We start from the raw sequence: 21290 nt of genomic DNA, 5'->3' as shown, positions 1-21290 counted from the left end.
TGAGGGGGTTACAGAGTATTTGTTAAATATAAAAACTAAATATATATTGTGTGTTTGATTGGTCCAGACGCTACACAACCACAGTTGGCTACCAATGATTTTGGGAAACACAGCCCAGGTTGACACAGCGCAACTTCTTTTCAGTTAGTTCTGGTAAATATAATGCTTTAAATAATTACATAAATAAATATTATATTATTATACTTACTGGTTAGGAAATTTTGCTGAAACCAATTGCATGATTCAATTATGATAACTGGCAGATTTTCCCTGAAAGACAACAAATAATACTGCAAACAGCCAATTATGTCACAATTAGAAACAGTCATGTGTGATCCTGATAGGAATGATTAATATTTTTTCTTCAGCCTCTGCCTCCAGTCCAAAACTAGTCAAGTTGCTAAGTCATGCACTGCGTTTAATAGCAGGGATCCTAGTAAATACGGCTCACCAGACTCTGATATTATAAACGCACGGCCCTTGCGGGAAAGCTATGTATCATTGCTAATTAGCTTAGCAGCAGGAGTCTTAACGTGGGTGACTAAATATTCCAAATCAGAGTAATACCAAAGGGCATGGTACTATAACAACAACTCCGCAGGTTACAGAGAGGCTTTTCACATGATTTATTTTCCAAATATACTGTTAGGCTGATGTGATTAAATGTCTCATTAGTCTCATGCAGTGTTTTAACAGTTCCATGTTGGGCCGGAGATCATTGACCTGAGAGCAGTGTAAATGATTAATGTGTCCATCACAGTATGAAATCATAGAATCAAAGGTCATATGTGACATCACCATAAACCTGGCCAGTGGGTACTCAGAAATCGGTAGAACGTAAAAAAAAGTACAATGATTTCCTCAGATCACAGATGGTAGGAACATTTGTCAAGATGTTGTTGTTCCTTCCAAAAGTGGTCTGAATTAAATCAAGATGTCTGCAAATCTTATCAGCCACACAACATCCCACACAAATATGTCGCGTTTGTTTTATAATGATATTGGTATCAGACTTTTTTTTTCTTGAATGTGCTCATTCAAGAGAATCACACCTATTGACATATTGTATAAAGCGTTTCACTTGAGAATGTGCTGCAAACCATCATGGTGACCTTTCAGTGTAATAAATACATTATGATGCCTATTGATGTGCATTTGCCGAGTCATCTGCAACAAGAAAAATACCATTTGTTTGATGTGTGTAATTTTTTGAATGTTAAAATACTACCTTTATCCTGCAGAGATAAGTAAATCATAAGTAAGCTGACTTTCTGATAAGTGTAAACACTGTGATTCTATCAAAACACTGCTGTTTTGAGCTGCCTGGATTTGTAGGGCCCTAGGTCAGTCTATGGAAATGGTCCCCACTGGTATAAAACCTGCAGTGCTTCTCATTAATTACCTAGACTGTGGCAGCCTGTTACACTTCTTATAATAGCATAAAAGGTCTCTAACATTGTGCTTTGCTCCACTGCTTTGGCAAATCATCTGTCAAGCAAACTAAAATCGAAAGCGAGACATGGTTTAGTGCCCTTATCAAATCGCAAAAGGCTGTGATTTAATTCGATAGGTTTATATTACGTTGCGCTGTGTTTCAAAGCACAACTTTGTACACACGATCAGCACATGATATGATGTTCACAGCAAACACCATCTCTGCAGTTTAACATGCTTTTGGGCAATGTGCAATGCAATGTGCACCAGTTTTGAGTTATCTTCACATTTGCATAATTTTCTAAATCTTGGTGGACACAATGATTACAGCATTTCATTAGATTTGTAATGAGATGCATTCATAAGCCCGTTTTCACAGAAAAGGCAGTTTTCCTCAAAAATATAAGCTTTAAAGTACACAAGTGAAAAAAAATATAAACAAAAGTATTGCAATTTTCCACCTGTGAAGTAAAATAATGTACTTATTATGAAATATTAATTTTTCATTCATTCTTCCTAAAACACCAGTGTGAATGTAATGTAGTCTGAGACAATATATCACAATAAAAAAAATAAACAAAAAGAGGTTTGACTCCAGTTTAAGTCCAGATACAAGTTAGTGCAAAGTGGTTTTACTGCATTCAATTTGGACTTAAAACCACTGAAAGGGATTTATTTATTTTTAAGAGAAAGCACTACAAAAACAATCACACTGTAAAACACTGCAAACCTTAAGTGTAGTTAATCTAAAATTGAATTACATTTTGAGTAACAACCAACAGTGATAAGTTCATTGCACATTTCAGACTACTTACAATTTACTTATTTGTGAAGAAAATCTAATTAAAATTACATACTTTCCGGTGACAAGTTAAATGGAAGGAAACAAAGATTTTGAAAGATACAAATATTTTGCAGTGACAGATTTGCAGAAATGCTTTGCAAATTCATATTTTCACTTTACATCTCGACATACATTACATTTACATTTATGCATTTGACAGATGCTTTTATCCAAAGTGACTTACAGCACATTCAAGCTGCATCTTATCAGTATGCTGTCAGTTTTTCTTTCCTTCCCCATATTATTCATAAGACAGTTTGACCAGCCTCATGCCTTGACACAGACTCCATTAATGCCATGCAAACATTAAACAGCAAGCACACCAAAGACTCAAATAGTCATTAAGTATGATTTTTCATTATTTTCTTCCTGTCAAGTGTGAGGATATTTGAGCAAGGTGTGCAATTTGTGGATAATAATACGATGATATCCACAAACCGTACTAATAGATGCGGTACTGGAGTTCCCAGCAGTGCACTGCGGCATGAATAAATAATGTGTGATAATGATTGTTGAACTGTTTGCTGATTTTATTTATACTGTTTTTGTGTTTGCTGTCACTTTCACTTATTTGACAGAGCTCATCTTTCTCACTCTTATTATGGCTAAATGTGGTGGTACATGTGTTTGGATGTTAAGATTAGCATTATAGCTGTTCTATATTGACTGCATGCAGGATTTTGTTGATTGGTGGAACATATAAAGGGACACTTTTGGCCCCTATAGTTAACCATATACTGAACACCCCGATATAAATAAAATCACCATTCATCTGTTAATTATGAAACCAAAATCAGTTAAAAAGCATAAGCATGAATTATATGTGGCTAGCAAGATTCAGTGAGAGACTGCTTTACATAAACTTAATTTATTGCTGATCAATATATATATAAAATTAAAAAAATTAATTTATGGGTATTATAATTATATGTCTCATTCTTGATTTGTGTTTGACTGACAAATACACACTACCTTACCTTTATTAGTTTATATAATAAGGTTATTTGTTAACATTAATTAACTACATGTAAATTAATTACATGTAAATGTGTTGTAAATTAAATGTAAATTAACTGAAAGTACAGTAGTAAAAAATAAAACTAAAAAGTACAGAGAATTACATTTTCTATGCATAATATTCATAGTCAGCTAAAATGACATATAGTGGAAAATGTGGCTCAGACTGATCCATAGGTTATTTAGAGTTCTCAAGTCTATTTTTAAATATTTTATATCATATGGTTCATATTTTATATAGATTATTTTTTATATGCATTTCATGGATTCATGAGTAAAAATGGATGGATTCTAATTTCCCTTACCTGCTACCAGAAGAGCAAGCAAGTGTTGGCAGAAATCAGGACTAATGAAGCTGTAGTGTTAACATTATCTTGAATTAAGTGTCACAAAATATGAAATTTTTTACAACCTTTATGCCAAATGTATGTGTTACTAGGGTTGTACAGTCAGCACCTAACTTGTTAAGTAACATTTTCTTAGGAGAAGTAAGTTAAAATAGCTGTCTTCTGCAATACTTAGCATTTCTTATTTTAGATAGATTGTTTTTCTTGCTGCTTGGAGAACAGGGCATCCCACAGGGGTGATGTTGCATCCCCCTGACTTTTAAGTGTGCTTAGTCCAGAGTGGAATCATACATCAAGAAGAGGCTCTCAATAAAAGCTATGGTCCCTGTGAGACCCTTTTCCCCGACACACCCTCTGAAAAGGGCCTGAGATTCCTTTCCCTCTGGTCTTTTAAGTGCACTCACAAGAAGACATGGAAATCCTTGAAACAAATGTGTACAAGCATGTTTTGATAACTTACATCAAGTTAGATTCATGGTACAAACATGGCTGGATTATAGATCTATATGTTTGTGTGGTTTTGTGAGATTTTTTTTGTACTTAAAAATGTAATGTAATTTAATGTATTCCTTATTAGTCATGTTTATAAATCATGTGACTTTATTTGGGCAGGTAATCTGACTTTAAAATTTACTTTTAAAACTTTGATTTGAAGCTAAAATTAGTGAAAAGATAAGGTACAAAACAAGAGAGAATGTACACTAATATATTCTATGTGAATGAACTACTAAATGTATATAGCAGTGCAAATGATGTATTTGAATCAAAAATGGTTGTGGGAGCATAGCTGCTATTTGCAGTTATTGATTAAAACTGCTTCCCTGATTGGTGGATCTCTCTTTAGGATTATGGGAAGTGTAGTTTTTCACCAAGAATCCAGCTATTAACACATACACCTAAACCTAAACCAAATTCTATGAATAAGCAATTAATAAGCAATAAATAAATAATATCAATACAAGATATCAAGTATTCATGCAATATTGTGAGAAAACAATTGATCTATAGCTCTATCAACACAGCTTCAAAGTAAAACCACTGTTACTGGCCTCTTGTGGCTTATTACTTTGTTTGAAAAAGAACATTTTTAGCAACAAACTAAATATAGGAAAGCAGCCATTGTTGAAGCTAGACAGCATGTCATCATAGATGTGACTAGTTGTCTCTTTTTTTAGAAATATTATTCACTAGGGGCCTGAACAGTTTATTGATCTAGTGATCAAAGTCCCTAAATCAGCTACAGTGGTTGCTATCAAACAGGTCCAGATATGATTAACATCACACAGGCGGATGGCAAATAGTTGTTTTCAGTGACATCACAGGCTGATCGGATTTTTTATCCAAACACATTTGAAGCTCTCTCAACAAATCACTACACACTGGATCCATTTAAACGAAGAAAAGGTGAAGCTTACTCTCCGAAAAAACGATTTGTCTCAGGTCAATAGGTCGAGTCTGAGTCAATTCGCAATAAACGGCAATAAAGTCCAAGTTAAAGGGGTCATATGATGCGATTTAAATTTTTCCTTTCTCTTTGGAGTGTTACAAGCTCTTGGTGCATAAAGAAGATATGTAAAGTTGCAAAGACTAAAGTCTCAAATCCAAAGAGATATTCTTTATAAAAGTTAAGAGTTAACCACGCCTACCTAAAACGGCTCATTCTAACATGCCCCCACATGTCTACGTCACGATGTGGGAAGATTTGCATAACGCCGCCCAAATGTTCACGCAAAGAAAGAAGGCATAACTTTTATTCTCACTGTAGTATTGTTGTTGCCGCCGCTGCCATGTCGTGAAGGCGCTGTGTGTTTCGTTGTGAAAGCGAAACTACTTTGTTTGGCCTTCCAAAAGAGGACGATATTCGCTTCGTCATGCCTAGAGCTGATCCGTGCTGGTCGCTGAGGAAATACATCAACTTCGCGCTGTGGATCGCCGGATCGGTTTTCACCGTGGACGAAGCATTCAAGCCCGCCCGCTGCCGCTCACTCTAGCCCGCCGGCCGTTCCTCACTCTAGGCCTCCGGCCGCCACTCACTCTAGCCTGTCTTGTGTGACGCTGCGTGTTTCATTGTGAAAGCGAAAATACTTTGTTTGGCCTTCCAAAAGAGGACACGACTAGAAATCAGTGGTTAAGTTGTATTTACAACACTGTTCCAGAACAGTTCAACCCAAATATTCAGATGTGTGCAGCGCATTTTGTGGAGGACTGTTTCCTGATCCTGGTAGAGTAGACTTCAATGCCGGCTGTTCTGACTCACCGCCTGTTAGTACGTTTTTTATATTTAAAGGATTTGCCACTGACGATTCAAACACGAGTTTTGAGCAGTGTAGAGTAGGGCTTGTTGTTTGTAATTTCTCCGATCACAAATGCAGACATGGTTTTATGTTTACGCGGCGCGATGCAACACGTAAAAAGACAGTATTATAATCCAGAATTATGTCCCCACTGGATGCAACAAATGCCTCGTTTATAATGGGTTTTAATGTTTTTGTCTCGTCGCTCCGACCTGGACACGGCATCACAGTATGGTAAGGGGTGTAACATTTCCGTCACACGCTTGAGGCATTTGGCCAATCACAATGCACTGGATCGCTGGCCAATCAGAGCACACCTCGCTTTTCAGACCGATGAGTTTAGTAAAAATCTACGCATTTCAGAAAGGCGGGGCATAGAGGAGAAACAATAATGTACTGTATGTGGAAAATAATGGGTTTTTTAACCTTAAACCGCATAAACACATTTCATTACACCAAATACACAAACTAATGTTCTTTTTAGCAACATCATATGACCTCTTTAAGTCTCAAATATTTGTGGAGCCACATATCAAGTACTCAAAATTGTGACTCAGTCATACCTAAAGAGCCATCAGCCTTTTCTCACAAAAGTGTTTTATCAGGTACCATGCCTGACATGCTGTCTCTCCATTATAAAGCTGTACTGCACACAGATTAGATGCACTGCAATGGAAACTGGGAAAAGTTTGCAAATTAATTATCTCGGCAACTCTGCTTCGAAGCGCCGGCCGGGCTAATGGATGAAGCCATGGCACAGTCACAGCAGTATATCTCTCTTCAGATAGGCCTAGGCTTGCACTTTCAGATGTTTATCCCTTCCTCAGCGATGCTTCTGGTTGTTTAAACTCTTGCCGCCGTAGATGGATCAGTGAATCCTTCACAGCCTGATTAATTCCCCCGCATTGTTTCCTCTCCCATGCAATGGACATCTTTCACATAAAGTGTCAGCCAGCACTGACTGTAACGGTGTAGGGACGCAGTTTGATTGCCCAGGAGAGAGAGCTCAATCACCTGATGCCATGATCCTGTGCATCCCTCTGCATCTCTGCTGCGTTTGATCTTCAGAGAGAACACATGAAGAGAGCGATGCTAAGCTCAGGCTTTGGATACTATTTACATTTATGCATTTGGCAGACTCTTTTATCCAAAGCAACACGCATTGCATTTTTAAGGTGGTATACATTTTTTTGTCAGTTAATGCATTCCTTGGGAATCAAACCCAAGCTTGGTGTCGCTAGCTCTATGTTCTACTGCTTGAGCTAGAGGAATGCAGATGCTATACTATTGCTGAATGCTAGATACTATTTTTCACTGTGCCATGATAATGTTGCAAAAAAGCAAAAGCAAGTTTTGTCTCAATTTTAGATGTATTTATTGCAAATCCTATCCATCACGGTTTTATAATGTAGTTACAGGTACAACTGCAGGCATTTCTGATGATGCTCAAAATGAAAAAGAAAACGTGCTTGGGTCCTGCAGCAGTTTTGATTCATTTTAAAGAAGAGGTCACCATGATTTTGACAGAAAGGATGCATCAGGATATTTTAATATAGTTGAAGGTACATCCGGAGGCATTTCTGTTGATACTCAAAATTAAAAAGAAAGTTCTTGGGTTTTGAAATGGTTTTGGTTCATTTAAAAATCACAGTGATTTTGACAGAAAAGGATGTATAACAGGACCAAAACCTTTTGTTAATTCCGGTAGGAATATTCCAATCAAAAACAAACAATAATAACAACAAGGGTTGGGTGATAAACTGAATATCCACAATAGATTTGCAATGTTTTGTTGACGGTATAAAATAAAGCAACATTGTAAATTTACAATGATTTTAATTCACCTTTTATTTTTAAAGACTTTATCATTAGAATAATTTCTCTCCTTATCTTCAGAGTCTGGAAACATTGGAATATTTTAGTAGCATTACATTTTTATCCTTCAGTAGGAAACTGTCATATCATTAAGCGCAACTTTTTTCATGGTAATATAAAAATTACCATATTTAATTCTTTATTATGTTAATTTATTGAAAAACTGTTGAAAACATCACTTTAATTCAGTGTGCTTATTTTAATTACAATTTTCCTGTATTGTACTGTGCTTAAATAATTTCAATAATTATATATATAATATAATATAATATATATATTATATTATATTATATATTTTATATATATATATATATATATATATATATGTATATATGTTATGCTAGGTGTTTTATATATATATAAATAAACACCTAACATAATTTAAACATCTTTGTTGCTCTCTAGGAAAGCTGTTCAAGGACCGATAAAGATGTTGATCCAGGAACATGTCCTACTTGGCAAAATCACAGTAATTGTGAGTGATCCATGTGGAGAGCTTCTGACAGCGATTAAAAAATGTCTTAATCAGCCAGCTTTCAAACACAGTACTGAGCCAAGTAATGAAGGCAATATCTGCAAATGACAGACAAATTCAAATTATGTTTCTGCATGAAAAATGCAGTTAGGCATGAAAACATTCTACTCACAGAAATTCGCAGGGTGCTGCCCAGGGTGGACAAGATTGTTGTTTTTACAGGAACACTGTGCAATTTGGCAATCAAATGGCTAGCCTTGGTAACAAGGTAATTAACCTCATTTATTTGTGTTGAAAGTGCATTTAAGGTCTCATACTGGGCAATTCAACTCAAGGGTGAATCACAGAATCAGGGACCCTCACTAAAAAAGCCCAGCAGCCATCCAGTGTCATTCTCTCTATGGTCAGTGGAGGATTGATGCTTGGCCCACACAGCCCAGAATAAGGGTCCATATGTTAGTTTGTCCATAAGTGTGTGTGGGCTGTTGATATGTGTGTGTGTGTGTGAATACACACTTCTACTTCATTTGTATGCATCCCACACACTCATGCCAATGTCTGCGCACCGAATGGTTTAAAACTGAGCAGTACAGGTCATTTCTCAAACCTCTAACATTAGCATCTCCTAATGGAGAGAAAGGTCCAAGGACTCGTCTTTCTCAGTGGCATCCAAATAACTCCATTACAACTCCACTGGGGCTGTGCAAGTCATCTCAGAAGCATGGGCAAGTACAGCAGGGAAGCCAACATGAATGTTTGGAGGACTTTGTCCTCTCTCTGTTAAGTATGAGCATCCATGGCTAGACACATGATATCAACCCCTGCTATTAGTATGAGCTATCAACCACTATATGTGTTGAGCAATCGATCGAAATATACAAGTGTAACACCCGTAAGATGTTTCACAGAGATTGCAGAGGATGATATCATCTGAATTAATAATTTACAAAAACAAAGTCAATAACAGTATAAAAAAAAGAGAGAAAAAAGAGCATCACATTTCACACATCAGGCTTTACAGTATGCTATAGGAGAATATGGAGCTCATATTCAAGGATGAAAAACACTTCAATTTTATTCAGAGACCCAAACTGAACATATATAATTTGGTGCAGTTGGTGATTTTTATATGGCCAAAAAGTAAGATGAAAGGGCCCTCGTACCTGGGCTCACCACCACCCAATGGCTTTAGGAAGACAGTGAATGGTGGGCAATATGCATTTAAAGTGGTAAATATAAAAGGAATATGTCAAAGTCATTTATATGTGCCAAACCTCCTGCTACTAACTGGTGGTGCTATGACTATAACTGGATATTGGCATGTAGATGTCTTCAGGCCAGCACTTTTATCAAACATATGAAGTTTGGGCCAGATTGAACATTGTATGTTTGAGTTAGTGCGAAGCATGACATATCATGTTGCCAACAGGTGGCACTATGATTGTAACTGAATATTGGCCTTTGATGTCTTCAGGCCAGTACTCTTACCAAACATGTGAAGTTTGGTGCAGATTGGACATTGCATGTTTATGTTAGTGCAAAACAAGTAATTTCCTGTTGCCAGCTGGTGGCGCTATGATTATAATGGAATATTGGCCTTTAGATGTGTTTAGGCCAGGACTCTTATCGAACGTGTGAAGTTTGAAGCAGATCGGGCATTGTATGGCTGAGTTACAACAGCTTTGAACATCGAAATTTGTCAGGCTGCCATAGACACGCCCTTCAATAATCTCAAGATCTCAAGATCTTCACAATTTAATATCGCAAAGGCCTTTAGATTATACTGATTGAATATAATGTTGATGTCATCAAATCTGCATGAGGTGTTCGTTAGAGTGTAAAACATGTCACTTCCTGTTGCCAGCAGGTGGCGCTATGGCAATATCTGAATATGGTCATGGGCTCACACCACCGGTGCTCAGGCCCTAAGTAAACATTCTTCAAAACCTGATGTATAATTATCAGTTGCTTCAATCCAATAAGTGTTCATCTTGAAATTTTACTATCAACTAAAATGCCTTTTACTTGCTACAAAGTATAAACAAATCAGATGACAGAAGATTGTAGAAGAATGTATACAACAGGTTTCTTCAACAAAGTTTTTTGCATCCGATATGATACAGTCAGATTTACAGGATTAGTATGGTGTATCTCTAATGTATTGTCTGTTTATAAGTCTCCATTTTGCCACAGTAATAATAGCATAATTAAAAATAGTATAATAATACATTTGAACATGTTCGTATTCTCACTAACCTTTAGTAAATGAGGGCATATATGCCTTATTACATTTGATTAAATCTGTTCTCTGCATAATTGCGTGCTAAATATTACAATATAAAGGCTTACACAAAGAAACTAGGTAAGATGTCATGGCTTTAATAGTCACAGGAGCATATTGCATGTTAGTTGTATTTGTGCTGGTAGCAGGAATTAAAGGGGCACCTCAGTCTCAGAATAACCACCATCAAGTGAATTTGTATAAAGAAAAAAAAAGATGGCCAAGAAAGAAGTCCAAGCTTGAGAAGCAATAAACTAGCCCTCTAATAACCATATGACATAAAAAAGTGCAGTTTTGTAAGTGGCAGCTGCACATAAATGTGGGAGTCATTTCCTTAAAAACCATAGCAACTCTGAATTCATGGTTTCAAGCTAGAAACATGGTTGCCGACAGCTTAAACCATTTGATGTTGGCTGTTTGTGTTATAAGGGTTTCCCTTAGACCTTAAGGCTGGTGGGAGCAACAGTGGAAGAGAGAGACACTATTACAATTTGTGAATGATTAAAGACACGTACCTCTTTCCATATGACTTACTTTCACCGCACCAGACGAATAGAGATAGAGCTGTCTGGTCTGCTTTTAATTATGCCTTTAACACCTAGTTGGATAATTTGATTATGTACACAGTACATGGATTATTTCAACTGAATTGTCTGTAAGTCACTCCAGGAAGCAATCAAACGTGTGAAAGAATGACATTAAAAGAACAGTTCACCCCCCCAAAAATGAAAATTTGCATAAAAAGTCCTCAGTCTCAGGCCATCTGAGATGTAGATAAGTTTGTTTCTCCATCAGAACAGATTTGGAGAAATGTAGCATTGCAACACTTGCTCACCAATGGATCCTCTGCAGTGAATGTGTGCCGTCAGAATGAGTGTCCAAACAGCTGATAAAAACCACAATAATCCACAAGTAATCCACACAGCTCCAGTCAATCAATTAACTCATCAATTAGTCATGTGAAAGTGAAAAGCTTCTTATTTGTAAGAAACAAAGCCATCATTAAGACATTCTTCTGGCCAAAATACAACTGCATAATCCATAATCCATCCACACTTCTTTCAGAAAAAGTCCATCCCCTGTTATCCTCTCACATCAAAATCCACTGGCAAATTTGTTCAGAACATTTTGCACTGTTTTCACTTGTAAATTGTGCTTTTTTCTATTTTGATTTAGATTAGATAACCTTTTCACTGGAAAAAAAAGCAATATTATGGATAGAGGAATTGTATTTGAAGCGGAAGCAATGGTTTAAAGTTAAAAACATCATAATGATAGATTTGAAAACTTTATAAGACTTTTGCTTTATAAGACGTTAATTGATGGACTGGAGTTGTACTTGAATCAGCTGTTTGGACTCTCATTCTGATGGCACCTATTCATCGCAGAAGATCCATTGGTGAGCAAGTGATGTAAATGCTAAATTTCTCCAAATGCATTCCTATGAAGAAACAAACTCATTTACATCTTGGATAGCCTGAGGATGAGAATCTTTTCAGTAAAATTAAATTTTTGGTTAAACTATTCCTAAGCACTTAGCCACAACCATATTTAGATGCAGTTGTGACACAAATCAGAAGACATAAAGAAGAGATAATTCCACGCTATTGCTTCTCCAATAATAAAGCAATTGGAGTGCTATTACACAGTTAACTAACAAAGAAAGAAAGACTATGAAAACAGCAACTATGCTATAATAAATAAAAGGTCCCGCTGCATTTAAGGAGCTTGGAGAGATTTGGGGCATTTCACACTCTTTTGTGAGAGCAGGCAGTTTAGGTAAAGCTCCAAATCTTTATTGACATCCCGACACCATGAAACACCTTGTGGGATTCATCTAGTGGGTTTCATTACACCATCTCCACTTGTTTCTGTAGTAGGTCTTACACTTGGTGCCGAGTATAAAATGAGAGCCTGAGGATACAGCATGGAAGTATAACACATATGTCAATTATAAAGAAACATGCGGCAAGTAATACAAATTCAAAAAGGGTTAAAGTATTAATCTAAGATCAACTTCAGGCAATAGAATCAGACAATAGGCAGCAATATAATGAACAATTCACAGGAATTGTTATATTATCGATGTGAAGCTCATAGTCATACCAGCAGATGATTCTCTAACAGGTTATTTGACTATACATCACAATATTCTGTATTGTGTGCACACAGAAAGTAAAAATCTTGAGGAGTGAAAATTCAATAATGTTACTTTCTCAAGTTAAAAACGAGTAAATTGGATCTCAGGAAAGCATGTCTGTATCATATTTCATCCCAAATGCTACATAAATGGTAATATGTGTTACAGTGGTTATCGTGGTAATATGTGTTGTATTGCCTTTAAGATGATTTATATGAGAACTTGTATTACAGTAATGCTTGAGAGTCTAATGAAGATCACCATTACTACCAATGCTGAGAATATGCATGTTTTGTTTTTTTAACACAAAAGAAGATATGTGACCCTTGACCACAAAACCAGTCTTAAGTGTCAATTTTTTTAAATTGAGATTTATACATCATCTGAAAGCTGAATAAATAAGCTTTCCATTGCTGTATGGTTTGTTAGGATAGGACAATATTTGGCCAAGATACAACTATTTGAATGTCTGGAATCTGAGGGTGCAAAAAAAAATCAAAATATTGAGAAAATCGCCTTTAAAGTTGTCCAAATGAAGTCCTTAGAAATGCATATTACTAATCAAAACTGAAGTTTTGATATATTTACGGTAGGAAATTTACTAAATATCTTCATGGAACATGATCTTTAATTAATATCCTAATGATTTTTGGCATAAACAAAAAATCTATAATTTTGACCCATACAATGCATTTTTGGCTATTGCTACAAATATACCCCAGTGACTTAAGACTGGTTTTGTGGTCCAGGGTCACATATTTTGAAGAAAGTTTGTAACCAAACAGTTGCTTGTAGCGTTTGCCTTCCATTGTATGGAAAAAATACTATGGAAGTCAAGGGCTACCAACAAATGTTTGATTACCAACATTCTTCAAAATATAATTTTGTGTGTGTGTGTGTGTGTGTGTGTGTGTGTGTGTTTAACAGAAAAACAAAATAACATAACATTTTTTTATTATTATTCTGAATATTGTGGGTGAACTATCCCTTTACCCCTTTTTGAATAGAAATGTATTTGCATTATTTACATTACATCAGCATTTATTTGAAAAAGAATTATTTATTTGAGAATGAATTCATTTATTTGAAATCTTTTGCAACACACATTTGAACAATTGAATGTGCCCTTGCTGAATGAAAGCTTTAATTTCTTTCCAGTATTGCATACAAATGCATATAAACAATATTATATTTTGTATGTTGTAGGAGTTTTTGCATTGTGGTGATATTTCTTTCTGCTAGTTTGGTGACCCAGACACATGCTTGACAGATTTCGAAAGAGTCACCCTTTAACACCACAGAATGAAAAAGTCGCTCTGCTGCTTAATAAAAGGAGCCCCAATGCTTTCCTCCAGCACATTCCAGCACACAATGTGGGCTACTGTTACCATTTTGAGATGGCAACTGTGACCACTAAAAAGAACTCCATTGGCTGTCTTGAAAGGCCTGGAATCTATTCACAGAGCCAAAATCAACAGGGCATTCAGTCAAGAGAGCACAGTATCACTGTGCTTAGGTACTTACACACTGCCCTGTATTTCAACCACACCACCATGACAACACATTCATGCAGAAGATCACACATATCCGGATATTGCCAGATGATGGCAAAACCAGAGGTCCAGTGGCAAAAAATGTGTAGCATTTGAGTGGTAACTCCAAATAAATAAAGCCGAACATTCCCTGAGCATTTCAAGCACCAGTGAGACGCTATGAAGGTTTATTTCTGGTGTGCAAAACAAATCAACATACAATGAGACAGTTTCATTCTAGATGTTAACACCAGCTATATTAAAAAGGGTTAAGTTCCCCTGTGCCATTTGCAACGTCATACGGCGTTATCAGAATAAGGATGTTCTCCATGCGTGCTCGTGTTATTCCTCAGGTTGACATGTGGGAAATAAAACACCTCACCAAACCAACCTGAAAGACACCTAATACACTGAAAGCAAAGAACTGTGGAAAACTGCACATTGCTGACAAAACAGCGAGTACTTGCTGATTGCAGACTAGTTGATAAAGGTCCAAGTCATAGCAGAGGAAGAAGAATGACAAATAAAACCTTAGCAAAGATCGCACTATACCAGTGTCAATAGCTCACTTAGATTGATCACAGTGATATATTTCCAAAACTAATCACAGAATATTGTGATGGAGGATATTTTCTAACGGAAATAATCATTGCCATCATCATCACCATCGTCTTCGTCGTCAATCCCGGCATCATTAACTGCCATTAGCCCATTCAGAAGAATACATTCTCTTTTTCCTCGCTTTTCAAAATGATCTTTCGGAAAGCTCAGGCTTCAGAGCACTCATCCTCAACTGCAATTATGTGGAAAATTGTCATTGAGTCCAGCCTGACTCAATACCTCCACCTAGCTCTTCTTTCACAGAAGACACTAGACTGTGGGGAAGCTTCAGGTGGAAGTCTTTGAAACCAAACGTCACCTTTCATGCTGGCATTAAACAAACACACATACATTTTCAAGACATCTTGGCTTGCCGTAAGCATGCTCTGAACAAAAGCAGAAACCCTGGCGATGTGTGTCATTTCGACTCGGTGATGTCTTGTTGGAGGGTTACTCAAACTGCCAGACAACAATTTGCATGTTAATTTTTTTAGCATTTACACACAGACGTCAGGGAATGATGCAGTTCGAGAGTGAAGAGACATAACACGATGATTCACTCACCTTCCTGGACTGCCTGAAAGGGGTTGTTGGGTTCGATATATTTTATGGAGTGGGTGATTTTCTCGCTCTGCAAAATGTCATCGTTGAGGCTGAGGTCAGAGATCGCCAACTGAAACACCTCATCATCCCGTGCTGCGTTCTCCTCAAAAATGGCACCTGCGGGCATGTGTAGATAGTTATCTGGGTCTTAGTGAAGCGTACAAAGAAACAGAAGCAATTGCTAATTTGCATACAGAGGGCAACTGACTTGCTTGGCTCATCTTGTTCAAAGAGCTATTATTTTAGAAACATTTACATTTATCCATGTGGCAGATGCTTTTATCCAAAGCCACTTAAAAGTGCAGTCAAGGTACTTATTATTATTTTATTTTTTTTTTATCAGTGTGTATGTTCTCTCAGATTGAACACATGACCTTGACATTTCTATCGCTGTGCTCTACCAGTTGAGCTAAGGAAACCCATCCTACAGAGAGCTCAGGGCTAAAACAAGATTGTTGTTCGCTTCACTAGAAACAAATAAGATAAACAGACCCCTGATATTTTACTCATCACCTTTTGTTTCATAAAATGATAAGCAATGAGAAATATTTTAATTTGAGAATAATGATGAACAAATAACAGAAGGGTCAAAAAAGTTGCATTTGTTTAATTTCAGGGCTCAACAATAAGGATTGGTGGTGAATTCTTCTGATTATGTCAGGTAATGTTACAACTGTCTAGCATTGTGAGTTTATTTTTTGTTTAGCCAAAAAATGGTAATATTTAAATCGACTTGTAATTTAAGTCAAAAGGTTTTTTGGGGGTTTTTTTTGGTCCAGTCTCTTGCAAGTGTTTACCACTTGGCCAATCTGGACCCCACTTTATTGTAAATGTCTTTAACCGTGTACTAACATCTAAATTAATAATTTGATCCAATACACTTATTGTGTACATACATGTTTTTATGTTGTAGTGATATTAAATATGAAAAATGTGTGCATGTAATTACGTCTGTTATTAATGTATTACCTAGTAATTACATCTACATCTGTTTTGTAATACAACATGAACACAATAAGTATGCCAAAACAAAGGTAATTGCATACAGTAGTAGTTAAAGACAGCTAATATAAAGAGGGAATAAAAATCCTTACTGTTAAGCATTTACTTTCCAAGCATGTGCTAATCAAAGCAACCTACAATAAAGTTGTGCAACAAGTTGCATGTATTAATTCATATTATGGCATCTTAACGTATTTACGTTTAAGCATGATATCTAAAACCGGTTTTAGAGAGATTGAGAGGCCTCATTTATGTTTGGCCAAAATGTACCCATCTCTACTTGTGTTAGAGGAGCCCAATAGGATGGGCAGGTAGACAGGTAGAATCTGGTTGATGTATCACTGCAGTGTTCATCTTATTTAGCAGAAATAGGGGTGTCGCATCTGTTCATTCCAGTTGCCAGTGAGAGCAGCCCTGATCCACACTGCCTGTACTAGCCTTCCAATTACCAGTTTTGGATGGCCATTGCCTCTGTAAATCACCACGCCACCCTGAAAATCATTTCATGTCACCCTCTCCATTCAGTGGACGGCCCTATTTTTCTTTTGCCCTTCGGAGCCGAATTTGGTCAGGATGATAACGTGAGCGGATGTGACAAAGTGGAAGTATTGGGCACTGGAGAGGCTGGAATTTGTTATTTCACCTGCGCTGTGCACCTTTGAGTCCTGCCTATTACACAGCCACAGATACGCCCTCGTCTGCACTTAAAGGTAAGAGCTGGATGAAAACGTTGTAAGACCTCATTTTTAAAGGTGGTGATGGAAGTGGATTTTCTGACCTAGACGCATGCAACCGGTAGGTAAACTGAATTATCTGAGAACAACCTGTAGATGTATTTCTGTGTGCACAGGGATATAGCATAATTTCACTCTGCATATTGCATCCACCACGGTTCAGAACATGTCAAATACATGTGATTTAAATGCCGGATCTATCTAAAACTGCTTTCTTGAATCATCCCCAAGGTCTTGGTCAAATATACTTGGCAGCAAATTACCTAAGACATAGATTGCATAAAACAAGCCAAAATCTGATTTGTTAAAGCTAGTTGGGGGTAAATATATGACAACCGACTCCACTTGGTCAGTTTTGGCCACACAAAACGATGTGTTTTTGATATAAAAGGTTAGAATGACAAGTAGTTTTGTTGAAGACCAAATAGAATTTATAATCAAAACTACTTCAGAATCTCCAACAACAAATATGGAGGCTTTTTTTCACAGATTCCAATAAATCTTCTTTCCAATGAGCCAACAGCTGATTCGATACGATAAATGAGAGTTTGGATCTGACTTCTTCATGACAGCTGAATAGAGCTACAGCCGCCCTCCCCGGCAGCCCCTCTTCCTCCTCTTTGCTGCTGTTGGAGAGCCAAAATCTTTCTTTCCTCACATTTGGTGAGATAATCAGAATGCACAGGGTGTCCAGCGCACGCAAAGGGGATTGGTTAAGATGACATTTACAGCCTGGGATAGCCAAGAATAAGCATTTGTCCTCTTGTCATTTATTTACTTCAGCATCCTTTATTAAAATTTCCCTCACGTTCCATACAAAGTTCAATCTTATAGATGGGAGGGGGAGAGCAACCCACACACATTGGCTTACTCTGCCTTATGACAGACGCCTCCTGTTTTTCCAACTTACCTGGAATCTGCGATTTACACAATTAAGCGTTCCTCGTGAACAACCTGCTAAGACTGGAATTAGATTAGTCTTGTCCATGCATCTGTCAGTGCAATGGATCTATCGGCAATCTGAACAAGAGAGACGTTATCATCACAAGTGGTCTGCTCAATTGATATTCAGCCCGATGAGCAGGGCACATTTTCAATGCTTATTTACAATGGATATTTCACGCCGACCCCTACAACACACTTCTCTTAAGAGTCCTCATTCTGGATGTCGCATTCATTATCATTTGCAACAAATAAGGGCTTTGAACAGCTCACTCCTTACCGATGTGAATGATGGAGTCGGCTCCCACCGAATTGCATTGCAATATCCCAAAAGAAAGGCATAATATCAACAATTCCATCTCCGCTTCTCTCCAAAGCCGCGCATCCACACGACCCTCAGATGTCTGCAAATTCCCAGTGAGTGAGAAAAGTACGTCGAAGGGTCGCAAATGCACCTGTGATAAACCAAAAAGTGCGCCGGCGCTGAAAGAAAGCGCTAGTGCGAGGACCACTGTGAGGGTATACGGGGGAAATCAGGAAGGAGAAAGGCAGGTCGCCTGTTGGAGGGTAACGGTCGCTTCAGGATCCGGCGCGTTCGCTCCGCAGGTCTCGCTCTCGCGCGGCGCTCGCGGAGTCTGAGACACATCACAAACTCCAAACTGCGGAGGAGGGACACCCCCGCGCGCGCGCGCCCTCGCTGGCTTGTTCGCTCGTTCCAGAGGAGCGCGAGCGCGCGCGCGGAGAGATGGAATTCGGAGCCAAGCCGGAGAAGAGGACAGCGCTAAACATACATGCAGCTGCCTTAAGAAGACATTACTGCTTTTGCGTTGCGTCTGAGCAAATGCTTTGGTCTCTGTAAACATGCATCATGATCGTGGGGAGAGAAATGTGGAAAGCCGGCGGGTCACCGAGTCATCGAACGAAGCGGTAACTTTCTTTTGAGTGTTAAAGTGTGCTGTTGATTCATTCTCAGTTTTTTTATCGTTGATTTTACTGGACGTTGAATTACAGTTCGTAAACATACATGTAGCTGTCAATGAGTACGCTATAGATGGTATATTCGTAGAGGTTTCCACATGGGAGAAATTAATGTGGAGATGGTGCTTCAATGTTTCGTTGCGCGCAAAAGGAAACGACACCTTTCTTTCGAGTTTTAAAGTGTGCTTTAGATCATTTATTGCTTGTTTTACCGGATATTGCAACACAGTTGATCGCTGTGCAATGTCACAAAGAGGAATCGACCTTCCCGCGGCGCGAGACGGAGCACCGCTGTCAGAAGTCCGTGGAAATTCTCCACATAAGGCGCATTTCTCCCTGTGAACAAGGTTTAATTCAGACACGGTGTTTAGATATCCCAAGGACGTGTTGAAGAGACGATGCCTTGAAGACTGGAGCTGTGGGCTGTGTATACAACATGCCGTTTTCATGATAGCATGTTCTTTGTATATCTTTCAAGGTTCCCTTGCAATGCATATACGATTTTTTTAATGTAACACAGTAAAGGGAGGTTGTTCAGGTTGTAACACAAATGCTCCATTTTAATTTATGTCAGAACGTGATTTAGCACCTTAAGGTAACTGCACAGTTTTACTTTTTATAATGTAAGGCGTGCGGCATTTGAACAAAATGCACTTGTGTTGGTCTCATATATGTTTTTGTATGGTCTAAATTGTATTTGATTTTAACCTTTAATTTGAGGTTTCATTATGTCATGTATCTTCTTAACTTTTAACATGTTGATATCAAACGGCAGTAGAATGAGGACAGGTTTATGGAGAGCGGAAAGTGAACTGAAGAAATTGAACTTCAGAGAGAGAAATAAAGAGCAGCTCTGGATTGACTCATCCACATGACTGAAGACTTCATCAGGAGAGACGAAACATTATATTCTTATTCTTACAATTAAAGGATATTTCTTGCGGTTGAATATAAGAACAGAAATGTCCCTTAATTGTTTGGTTAAGTATATGTGATGTCTTTCAGCACCACACACCGGCGGACAGCTCCCATAAGCGCTCTTCGGTCACGAACAGAATTACAATGGATCAATCATCAAGCTCCAAGCAATGAGCCGTCTCCCTTTCATGTTCATATCTGCATCGAGCACAGTGTTTTAATTTTACGTAAACCAGTTTTTCTAATCTAATTATTCTTGCAAATTGTCTGGAAGCATTCAAAGGAAATACATTATAGCAATGTGATGCTACCTTAACGCTTGTTGTATATATAAAAAATAACATGTACAATCCCGACCTCTGTTTTGTCGTACTGTAGTGTTTTTTGATGGCATGTATATTGGTCGCACGGAACCCAAATGATTAAAATCGCTTAGCAGATCAGTGCGTTATATGACATATAGGCTACCACATCAGCAGTGTTATTTCATTTAGCAAATCAGTCATTATGCATAACACATATATCGCAAATGTGTGTTCAGATGTGCTATATAACGCACAACGTCACTCATCTATAGCACATCACTGATACTGTTGTGCACAGTGGATGCATCCTCTGTATTGACGGTACATTTGTTTAAATTGACATATTTAGAATAGCCATATGATATAACGATTCAATTTACAAAATAAAAACAATGTTATAGAAATGGTATGCCATCTTGCGCCGACTGATTTAAACGCTCCTAACGTCGCAGTTACAACTTCCCAATTAAAATTTACAAACTTTCAAGGAGGACTTGGACAAACTATTTCAGCTGGTTGGTCAGCTGGTCTGCTGCCAAATCTGAAACCAGCCTTCTAAAAGTGCTATGACCAGACTGGAAGACTAGCCAACCTTAGACTGATGTATTTTTTCTTTTTCTTTTTTTTTTAGGCGACGAGTTGTTGCTGGACATTTCAGAAAGACATATATACCCTCAGAGTGCAAACAGCTTTTCTTACACTTCCTGCTCTTGAGAATTTATGGAAACTAAGGTGATATGTTAGGGGAGATCTATCTATCTATCTATCTATCTATCTATCTATCTATCTATCTATCTATCTATCTATCTATCTATCTATCTATCTATCTCCCAGTGTGCGTTTGGGTGTAAACGCTGCTGTTGTGGAAGCGAATGCAACCTGTGGCAGTATTGTGATTAATGTCTGAGTATATGGGGTAAGAAGGCTTGTAATAGGGTTCCAGCTGAATTAACTACCTACATGAGTGCA

At 37.7% G+C, this 21290-nt stretch overlaps 1 protein-coding gene across 1 annotated transcript in view; it reads right to left on the bottom strand.

Moving 5' to 3' along the window:
• LOC107598047 (glutamate receptor ionotropic, delta-1-like) overlaps window positions 1–18678 on the bottom strand; it is a gene marked incomplete at its 3' end in the record, with an annotated part of 315980 nt that extends 297302 nt beyond the window's left edge. Inside the window, exons 1-2 of the mRNA XM_016289290.1 lie at window positions 18401–18678; window positions 15404–15559 (exon numbers count right to left, since the gene is read on the bottom strand). Coding sequence (XP_016144776.1) covers window positions 15404–15559; window positions 18401–18479 — 235 coding nt within the window. The remainder of the gene's footprint in view (window positions 1–15403; window positions 15560–18400) is intronic.
• Window positions 18679–21290: the final 2612 nt, after the last annotated feature.

Source organism: Sinocyclocheilus grahami, unplaced genomic scaffold (assembly GCF_001515645.1).
Source record: "Sinocyclocheilus grahami isolate Dianchi unplaced genomic scaffold, SAMN03320097.WGS_v1.1 scaffold243.1, whole genome shotgun sequence".
NCBI lineage: Eukaryota > Metazoa > Chordata > Actinopteri > Cypriniformes > Cyprinidae > Sinocyclocheilus > Sinocyclocheilus grahami.
The sequence above is the reverse complement of the archived record's forward strand: the minus strand, read 5'-3'. Positions and strand labels throughout refer to the sequence as shown.